At 49.7% G+C, this 10,314-nt stretch overlaps 1 protein-coding gene across 1 annotated transcript; it reads left to right on the top strand.

The window, feature by feature from the left end:
• The first annotated feature begins 5,355 nt into the window (after window positions 1-5,355).
• LOC117853923 (exocyst complex component EXO70A1) lies at window positions 5,356-8,339 on the top strand. The gene has a single exon (XM_034736202.2). The coding sequence runs from the start codon at window positions 5,797-5,799 to the stop codon at window positions 7,855-7,857; it is 2,061 nt and encodes a 686-aa protein (XP_034592093.1). The 5' UTR covers window positions 5,356-5,796; the 3' UTR covers window positions 7,858-8,339.
• The last annotated feature ends 1,975 nt before the right edge of the window (window positions 8,340-10,314 follow it).

Here is a 10,314-nt window from a genome sequence, read left to right as displayed (position 1 = left end):
AATTAGGTAGGAGTCCTTTTGCTATTTCGCTTTTTTAAAAAAAGGAGTTCTTTTGCTATCTCTTTGTCATTTAGGGTTGTTTTTTTTTTCTGGAAAAAGAGGGAAAACGTCCATCTTACAGAAAGACATGAAGCTCAAGCCCAACAAGAGACTAAGTGACAAACACCAAAAGGCCCATTCATCTAACTGGTTACCCCACAAATGTAAGGCCTAATATACGGCCCATTTGAGCTCATCAATCCATACGCTTCACTGCAGTCAGGTAGGCCGAATATATTGAATTGTGCTTAGGGCAAGTATGGTCTCATATGCAGTTTCATGCATTGACATGTAATCTTGAGACGATTTAAAAAAATATATGTACAATGGATTATTTTTTTAATTTATCTCATACTAATTTATTTTTTAATTTATGCATAGAAAAAAAAGAAATATTATGTGTTATATGACAACCGCAACTCATACAATAGTGGAGTAATCATCTCATAGTCCTAAAATCTAGCCTATGAGGTGGTTGTTCCGCGAAACAACGATCTTTTTTTCTTTTCTCACCCTCTCTCCTCCACATCAGCAAAAATTCTACGTGTCACTGCATGAGATAACTTATAAGACTGCTAAGGTGTAGCAATGTACTTGCTCTTAAAACTGAGCAAGCAGCCAGGATTACCTTGAGGTAGTTTGTAGGCACAGCTATTTTTCACATGAGCTGACTTCTAGTTCTAGGTTGTGGTCGGATTCAGACAAAGAAGTACAGCCTCCGCAGCATCAAGCCGTTCAGAGCCGGGCCTCAACTGTTCAAGTACCCAGTAGTCTGTACTCACATTGGTCCGGACGCCTCCATTGATTTGTTGAAAACTCGGTTGTACAGCACTGAAGTACCCTTTTCGACCAGCAATAACCGCACGGAAAAGATCCAGTTCCAGTCAGATCAAGCAAGTGCAGTCATGTACTTGAAAGGCCTTGACGATCACGCCGATCGATCCGTTCAATCAGCTGACCAACCGGCCACTAATCTTTTCTCTCACGAGTCAATGGAGATGGCCCTCGTTTTCCCAACTGTTAGGAGCGACGGGAAGGACGACGAAGTGACCAGCTCGTATCATCCAAGCGTCGCATCACAAGTTCAGAGCTCGTAACCTCAGCTGATCACACTTTCCATGCATGTATCTGCTTGAGCATGGCTGCTGACGGTCGTTAGCCCGCAGGATTCAAAAGGAGGCCGCAGAAGCGGTTGGGAAAAACGGTGCCGTACACTGGCTGCACGCCATTGAATCCAGGCATTGTTGATTGAATTCAGAAAAGGACGTGCAAATCATGCGTCCAGTTCAACATTTATCAACAGCTTTAAAGGTGCTCTGTTCTTTTACATCAAATTCAGGCTTGAGACGTGCTGTGGCGCACAGATTGACCTCTTTTGCCCTGCGAATTTGTTCTCTCTTTGTTGATTCCAAATGTCCAATCCAAGTGGTGAGGGGTCAGTTGCTATGTTCCTTTCTCTGATATATGATACCGGTGAGTCAGTGACATGCTACCAAGATGTGTTTATGGTTGTTCCTTGTGCTATGCTTTAAAGTGATACACGACCTTCCATCCGCATGAAAAAAATCCAAACACAAATTTATCTTGCTATTTGGTGTTCAAAGCAGGAATTAAAAGTTGTCTGTTTTTCATAACCGCGACTATCTCTTTGCAGTGTAACCATAACTGTCATGAGATTCTGTCGAGAAAGACGCTTAGAATTCATCAGAGCTTTCTGCGAGTCCTTTTCCCTGAACACATTGCCATCAAAGCAACGAAACGTCCCGCCGCTTTCACTGGGAACTGAGAATTGATGCGGCCATGTGAGGCTGCTGTTCATCTCCAGTCGAGAAGGGGACCGGTGGTTTGGATGGCAAAACTAAGGACGTCCAAATCGCAGCGACCGATGCGACAGGGTTCTAGTTTTGCTGGTACGCGTATCCATCGCCAACATGTACGTCCGCTGCTGGTGCCTGGTGTCCACACGGCCGTGAATCTTTTCTCGCCGCTAGAGTTGTGGGAAAACATGTTTTAATTTCTAATTAGTAGAAGTAAATTTAAGCTGAAAACGAAATATAATTCAGCACAACATTTGGAAACTAAACTGACAACCGATTTGAATTCAAACTTTATCTCGTCACACGTGAGAGGACACTATTGAACACAAAATTGATAATCTGCTTCTAGCCTCCTCAATGATTGAACTGAATCTATCCTGCACTGCACCCCTCCTGAACCAACGGTGCTGCCGCCTGCCGTACGTTAACATCTGTTTCATTCCCTTTCAAAAAAAAAAAACATCTGTTTCATTCCGTGGGTCCGAGGCCCATGCATTCTCTAGGCCATCAAAAGACAGAAAAAAAACACTAGGGCCCACCTGATAGCACAGTGGGGGTATTCAAAAAAAGAATTTGAAATTTGTTTTCAACGGTCCAATCTCGATCCAAGGGTTCTGGTCAGCTCTTATAATACTCATAACATGGCCTACCAATGCGTATGCCAAGTCCTGCTCACTTGTCAACTCACTAGGATTTCCTTGTGACACAAAAAAGAAAAAAAAATTACTCTGGTTTCCTTGCAAGCTTCCAACATTTTCTATTTTTTTTCCTCCATTAGTGAGGGATTAAAAAAGTCTAAACACCCATATCTCCAGTAGATACGGCGAGGAAGAGCTTAGTGGCAGCAATAAAAATGTTTTTACTCATCACTGCTACTCTGCTAGTGCTTAGGGATGAGCAAGTACTCTAATCAGTATGGTCTCGGCTTTGCAACGTGTCCCCCACCGAATTGTTTTCGCTTTGCACTACTACTACCACAGTGCAGGTGACAAGGCATGTGGATGGGTCATCGAATCTTTTGCCTCCCATATTGAGGTAGCCCATGTGTGGTCCGCAAGCTCAATCATACAGCATTGGCTTCTTTCTTGTCTCTTGCTTTTTTTTTCATTCTTAAAAAAAACAACTGTGTGGTCAACAGAAGTGGCAACATGCATTAGACTATGCAAGAATCACATTCCTTAAATTCTATCAGGCATAGATCATGGATGCTAAATTTTGGTGGCAGGTTTGAATTATTTGAGATGCAGAAACAGCGGCTCCATCGCTACATGCCTGAATGCAGTCTCGTGCCTTTTCGCTGAAAAAAAGCTTGAATGCATACTAAAAAAAAATCTTTCTTTCTTAATCCTCTCTAGGAATTACTTTTTCCCTTTTTGCTGGATAGGTTGCATGATTTGACTCCACAAACACGGCGAGTAGGAAATAAAAAGTTTAGCATGATAGCTCTTTATCTGAATGATGCTCTACTGGCATGTTACTACCGCGTATGTCCTGTTTGCTCAACGAACCTTTGTAATCTTTGCTTCTTTGCCTTTTGATTTGAACGCGTATGTATGATGAACAACCTTTTAGGTCCGATCATTCGCATCTACCAGCTACCACCCATTTTTTCGCTTCACCTTTTGGGTTACAGTGTACCTGTACTGTGCTTATCTTTTGCTACATGGATGTACTACAAAGTCAATCTAACAGGAGAAATTATGTTCAGATTGTATAAACTGTTATTCAAATGTTTTGTTTTGTAGCTATACGGAATTACAGATCCCTGAATTGAATACTGCAAAATGGGCGAAATTGTTTCTTATTCCGGGTTTTTAGATATGATATCAGATGTAGGCTCAGCTTGTTATGGACACACTGCTGCTACTCCACCTAGTTAAACAGTAGTAGAAACTAGGCAACTTTCGGGAATCATTTTGTGAAAAAGATTTTGTCCTTGGCTCGCTGAGACACTGTGCCTTATCGCATTATGGGAAATGGAACCCAACGTGGCTGGGGCACCGGTCACTCACATCTTTGTTCGTTGCTACCGAACGGCAAGTACATCCCGGGCCCAGTAACTAGGCCGTGCCAATTCCGGTGAGCGACAGCTCGAGAGAGCCCCCCCTTCGAGAAGATGACAAGAAAAGACAGCGCTTGTCTAGATCACGGCGGCCACATCAAAAAGTGAAAAAGATTTTCAGATTTTCTTCCAACAAAAAGTGAGCAAAGACTTGTTTTTTTAACTCGCCTCATCTTCGTTGTATGAGCTTGGCGTGTCGACTGAGCTTCGTGTCACGTTGTAACGTTGGATCGTCTGGGTCTTGCTTGCAAGTAAGACCAACCGCTAAGCATTGTTTAGCCAACAACCAGCAGTATTCAGAATGCACTGCGAAAAGCTGTAGCGGAATGCAATGCAACCCATACAGCCATAGTCAAACACAGTAAACGCGTTTCATGAAGAAATGAACTGCTGGCACTCAATCACCAACTGTGCCATCATCAATGCACCGGGAGGGACCACCGGACCAGTGACCCTGCACTTTGCATCCATCCAACCAACTCCAATTGCTGCTGCGCTTGACCGTGCCAGCATGGCAAGAATAGAACCTTTAAATGCCAACACGTCAGCAGCGGCAGCAGCAGCCAGCAAGAGTGTCACAGTAGCTCGCGCCGTAGAAAGGCAAGAAACAGCTAGCCGGGGAAGGTGACAGTTGGTTGCTGGGTTGCTTGTACTCCATGCCCTTCGTCCCTGCCGCCGGGCCATACGGCCAGTTACCCGGCGGAGTAGCAGCACACGGCTGCCGTCTCCGAGCGCATACGGGATGCACTGGAGTACTCTGCTACTACTAGTGCGTTTCGAACTGGCAGACGGACAAGAGAAGAGGTTGAGAGCAGCCTGATGAGTACGTGTGGCACCAGTCAGTTGTATACGTGACAGTACCGCGACATATGTCACCGGCACGGGGCGAGCCCTGCATGCCCAGGCCACGACAATTTCCCCATAATTGAAGTGAAGTGAAACATGAAATGAAACTCACGGGTACGTGCACAGTCGGAACGGACAACCTCGGATACCCTGACGGCACGGCACCCCCCGTCCGGGGATGGACCGTTGACCTGTAGCCCAGTCAGGCAGTCACGCCCTTCACTGACAACCAGGACGGGTGGAGGACGCAGCGCGGCGAGCTTTCGCCGGCCGGCAGGCACAAATGCCCCTGCCGCCGGCCGCGCCGCCCGGCCGGGCTGAATAGCAGATGCCAGTGCCAGAGGGCCAGATCACCTGACCTGAGACCTGAGCTCTCCGGCGCGCGGCCATCCGTGTCAGCCACCGGCCGCGACCGCGGGAGCTACCTGCCTCCGCGCCCGCTCCCCGTTGCTGACCGCAGCCGCCGCGGCTCAGGATCTGCTTGGCTGGCCGCCGCCTCGATCGCGCGCCCCTGCCCAGCCGTCAGCCGAGCCCCACATTTGGCTGCGCCTGCCTTTCCGCCCGCACCCCGACGCCAAAACAAGGAAACGGGCGCACGCGCCCGTCCGCGCATCACCCCGTGCCGTTCCCGTTCCCCGCTCGCCCCCTCACCCACGCCGAGCCAAGCGCGTTCCCTTCCTTTCTGCCTCTGGGAGCGCCGAGCGCCTCCCATCCCCTTTTCCCTTCCCTTTCTCTCCTCGCCCCCCTTTTCCAACCTAAACCCCCTCTCCTCCTCGCCGGCATGGCCGCCCCTTCCCAGCGCCAGTCACCAACCCGCCCCCCTCTTCCCCTCCTCCCGTCGGATAAGTAGCCGTAGCGTCGAAGCGGCGCCTCAGGTGAGGTCTCACCAACAGCACCTACCGCAGGCTGCTTCCTCTCCGCGCAGGATTTCCCGTCGCGATTCCCGGGTGGGAAAAACTCGCGGTCCCGGCTCCCTCGAGGGTTCGGCATTGGAGGAACGACGCGCGTGCGGGGTGACTGAGGCGCGCGCGGATGGGGGCGGCGGCGGACAACCAGCAGCAACCGGAGGAGGCGGAGGAGGGTCGCCGGATGGCGGCGCTGCTGGCGGCGCGCCAGGCGCTGCGGTCCGGGGTGGAGCGGTCGCGTGCGCTGGGCCGCGCGCTGGCGCGGGAGTCGTCCCCGCGGCTGGAGGAGATCCAGTCCCGGCTCCCCGCGATGGAGGCGTCGGTGCGCCCGATCCGCGCGCCGGCGGAGGCCCTCGCGTCCGCGGGGGGGAACATCGACCGCGCGCTCGGCCCCGCCGCCGCGGTCCTCAAGGTGTTCGACGCCGTGCACGGGCTGGAGCCCACGCTCCTGGCGCGGGACTCCCTGGCCGACGACGTCCCGGGGTACCTCGCCGTGCTCGCGCAGCTCGAGGGCGCGCTCAGGCTGCTCGCCGACAACTGCGGCCTCGCCGCGCAGTGGCTGGCCGACATCGTCGCGTACCTCGGGGACCGCAGCCTCGCCGACCCGCGCTTCCTCTCCGGCCTCGCGGGGCAGCTGGACAACCTCAAGGGCCGCGCCGCCGCTGACCTCGACGCGGGCCTCCTGGCGGCCGCCCTCGGCATGCTCGAGGCCGAGTTCCGTCGGCTCCTCGCGGAGCACTCCGCGCCGCTTGCTATGAGGGAGCGGGGCGACAGCTCCACCCCGGCGTCCATCGTGCCTTCTCGGATCCCTCCCTCCGTCGTGCACAAGCTCAGCCTAATCCTTGACCGGCTCGCCGCGAACGGGCGGCTTGACCGCTGCTCCGCCGCGTACGCCGACGCGCGAGGGGATACCGTGGGAGCCAGCCTCCGCGCGCTGGGGCTCGATTACTTGAAGGAGACGTCGGAGGACGCGCAGGTGCTCAGCCCGAGCGTCGAGCGCTGGGGTCGGCATCTGGAGTTTGCGGTGCACCACCTCCTGGAAGCTGAGAGGAAGCTCTGCGTGGCGGTGTTTGAGCGGCGGCCAGAGGCCATGCCGTCGTGCTTTGCTGAGGTCGCGGCTCGTGCTGGCATTCTCGATTTCCTCAAGTTTGGCCGCGCCCTGGCTGATACCAGGAAAGACCCCATCAAGCTGTTGCGGTTGCTTGACGTGTTTGATGCTCTGAATAAGCTGAGGCTGGACTTCAACCGTTTGTTCGGTGGAAAGGCTTGTGCGGAGATCCAGACCCGGACTAGGGAGCTTGTCAAGATGGTGGTGGATGGTGCTGTTGAGATTTTTGAGGAATTGCTCGTGCAGGTTGAGCTGCAGCGCAATATGCCTCCACCAGTTGATGGTGGAGTGCCGCGCCTGGTGAGCTTTGTTGCCAAGTACTGCAACCAGCTCCTTGGGGAGCCGTATCGGTCTGTGCTGACACAGGTGGTCACCATCCACCGCAGCTGGCGCAAAGAGGTGTTCAATGATAAGATGCTGGTAGACGCGGTGCTTAATATCGTTAAGACGCTTGAGATCAACTTCGAGACATGGTCAAAGGCTTATGGAGATACGACGCTGTCGTGCCTCTTCATGATGAACATACACTGGCACTTCTTCAAGCACCTGAAGGGTACTAAGCTGGGTGAGCTCTTAGGCGATGCATGGCTCAGGGAGCATGAGCAGTACAAGGATTACTACTCGGCAGTGTTTCTGAGGGAGAGCTGGGGAACACTTGCGCCCCTGCTGAGCAGGGAGGGGCTGATCATGTTCTCCAAGGGCCAGGCTACCGCTAGAGATTTAGTGAAGCAGAGGCTCAAATCGTTCAATGCTAAGTTTGATGAGATGTTTCAAAAGCAGTCTACATGGGTGATATCAGATAGGGATTTGCAGCAGAAGACATGCCACCTTGTGGTGCAGGCTATAGTGCCTATTTACCGGAGCTTCATGCAGAACTATGGGCCGCTCGTTGAGCAGGACATCAGTGCGAGCAAGTATGTTAAGTACAGTGCCGAAGATCTGGATAAGATGCTCAACACACTCTTCCTGCCCAAGCCAGGCAGGCCAAGGAGAACCGGAAGTTTCCAGATCAGACATTCAGGTGACAAGATTACCAGCGCAATGACAGGATTGTATCGGAGTGCTTCCACTCTGAAGTAGCTTCTGTGGGAGTTTGGAAAGATTGGATGCACAATTTGTGCAATAGGTCAATAACTTGGTAGGCAAGGATGATTTGCTTTGGGCCAGTCGGTCAAGATCCCCACTTGTTTGGGGGGGGGGGGGGGGGGGGCGCACTTAATAATGGCCTGATGATTAGAAACAGCTGGAGCATAAGAAGAACATAAACTCCTCCAGAACTGACATAGCGGGGGAGAAGATGACTGGAGTGTTTACTCAGAGCATAGCTATGAGGTCCCCTTCCTGTCGAATATCTTTTCACCTTCTATTGCATTCTTATCTGTAGCAAGTATACTCAATTCATTTTAGGAACTTGTGTGGGGAGCAGAGGAGGTGTAATCAGTTGTCTGGTACATGTTAGAAGATTGGTTGTATTATAGGAGGGTGTTAAGTTGTTTCATATGGTTATGGTATACTATGTTTTAGATTTCATGAATATGCAGGGAATTATATGGAGTACATTATATGTGGTGGCAAAAAATGACAGTGATTAACTGGTCGCCGTCTAGACTCAATTATTTTCTTCCTTCCAAATCTCTGTGCCCACACTGTTATATCTAACTTCATATTTTCTGCAATGGTTTACTTTTTGATGTGCTGATGTACAGAAGCATGCAGTCCTATTAGGCTTGACCTGAAGATGTGTTTTCTCTCAGTGCATTTCTGCTTGGTTATTGATCCTATCAGTTGGGCGCAATATATGCATACGTTGTACTGACTACTGAATCCCAAAGCTACAGCTCATGATTACTGAATAAGCATACATGCTACAGCTTGGTTATTGGTCCTATCAGTTGGCCGCCATACATGTATACGTTGTACTGACTACTGAATACCTATGCTACAGCTCATGATTACTGAATAAGCATAACCCTGTGCTATGAAAGTGCCACCAGGCCTACTGAGAAGAGAGCTGCGATCGTACCTTTTGTGTCGGTGATGTTCCATTGTCAGTGCAATGTTCTCCAGCTCATGCGACCTGAGAATAGAAACTAAGCGCTGAGCACCTTGCATTCAGTGACGAAAACACACTCATTGAGCTTCAAGTTGAATTGTATCGCTTGGGAATTGGGATCTTGGTTGGCGAGAAATTCCACTGTTGCTGCACTGCATATCTGACGTCAAAGAAATGAAATGGCAAAGATTTGGAGTTGATGCAAAGCTTTGGCGCAATGCCTATGTTCGTGTAGGCTGAAAGCTGCTCGTGGGCCTAAACAATGGGTGGGCCTGGAGAAGCCAATCCTACCTAGGCCGGAAGCACCTGAAAAGCCCAAAAGTGATCAAATAAAGCACAATTTTCCCTAAGAAAAAACTGGAGCTTCGGTTCATCTCAGACCTTGAGCCATTAGGGTGTCAGTGTCTAATAACGCCTCTTAGGGCAATCACAATAATCTGAAATGCATTTTTTTCATGGATATATGCATACAAAGGAAAGACTGGCGTGGTACAAGAAGATGGGCTAGTTTTGGCTATAGATGTTGAGGGCAGAACTGTTGAAGTTAGGTTGTCAAGGAGCTTAGGAGTGGTAAGATATTGAGATTTTACAAGGCATCTTCATTCTATTCCAACAAAAAAGAATCCTAAGGAAGAATTCTCATCTTCAATCCAGTCCATTCAACAAATCCGATGCGCACAACCTAAAAACCCGCCACAAATAACACAAAAACACCAGGACCAAATAGTAACTAGATGAATCCTGAAATAGAAACATGGAGATAGGGGCCAAGGGGAACTCAACTCTAATCCAATATGAGATTCCAACATATAAGGATGCAACTTTATGGCTGAGGATAGATGTTAGACCATACACAACCATGTAGACTATGGTGAAAGTAGGGTGTGTTCAATAAATTTCTTATGAGGAGAATCTCCAACTTGTGATGCTATTTTCATAGATGGGCATAAGAAAACCGTGGTGTGACAAAAATAGAGGGCTTGATCCATGATAGACGACAAGAGTGGAAATAGGGTGTCAAAGATCTTAAAGCTAGAGGTGGTGGAACTCTAAGATTTCGTTGGATGCACTGTTTCTAGGAGGCCTCGCCGGTGAGTTAGAAGGTAGTGGAACTCTAGATCTGAGTGGATGCGACTTTGTGTCAGGAGTGGCTCACAAAGAACCTATGGTTTAGATGAACTCACATGAAAAATTATATATTAGTCGAACCAAACAAAAGAAATTGGGGATCTAGTAGGATCTCGAACCTTCGAGTTACGGGCGACGAAACTCTACATCCGAGTGGATGTAGCTTTGTGTTAGGAAAATCTTGCCAAATAACTTATATGACTTCAGAAGAACGCCCACGAGAAATTATTAGGGGAATCAAACAAAAAGAAATCGAAGGTATGGTGGGATCTTGAACTTGAGAACCGATCAGCCGAAGGCAGCGGAACTTCTAAACTGGGTGGATATGGCTTTGCTTTGAGGAGGGCTCACCAAAT

This window comes from Setaria viridis, chromosome 4 (assembly GCF_005286985.2).
Source record: "Setaria viridis chromosome 4, Setaria_viridis_v4.0, whole genome shotgun sequence".
In the NCBI taxonomy this organism is placed as follows: Eukaryota; Viridiplantae; Streptophyta; class Magnoliopsida; order Poales; family Poaceae; genus Setaria; species Setaria viridis.
This window is presented reverse-complemented; position numbering and strand designations above follow the sequence as displayed.

Coding starts and splice junctions, on each gene's coding strand:
- LOC117853923 (XM_034736202.2), top strand. CDS start 5,797: ATGGGGGCGGCGGCGGACAACCAGCAGCAACCGGAGGAGGCGGAGGAG.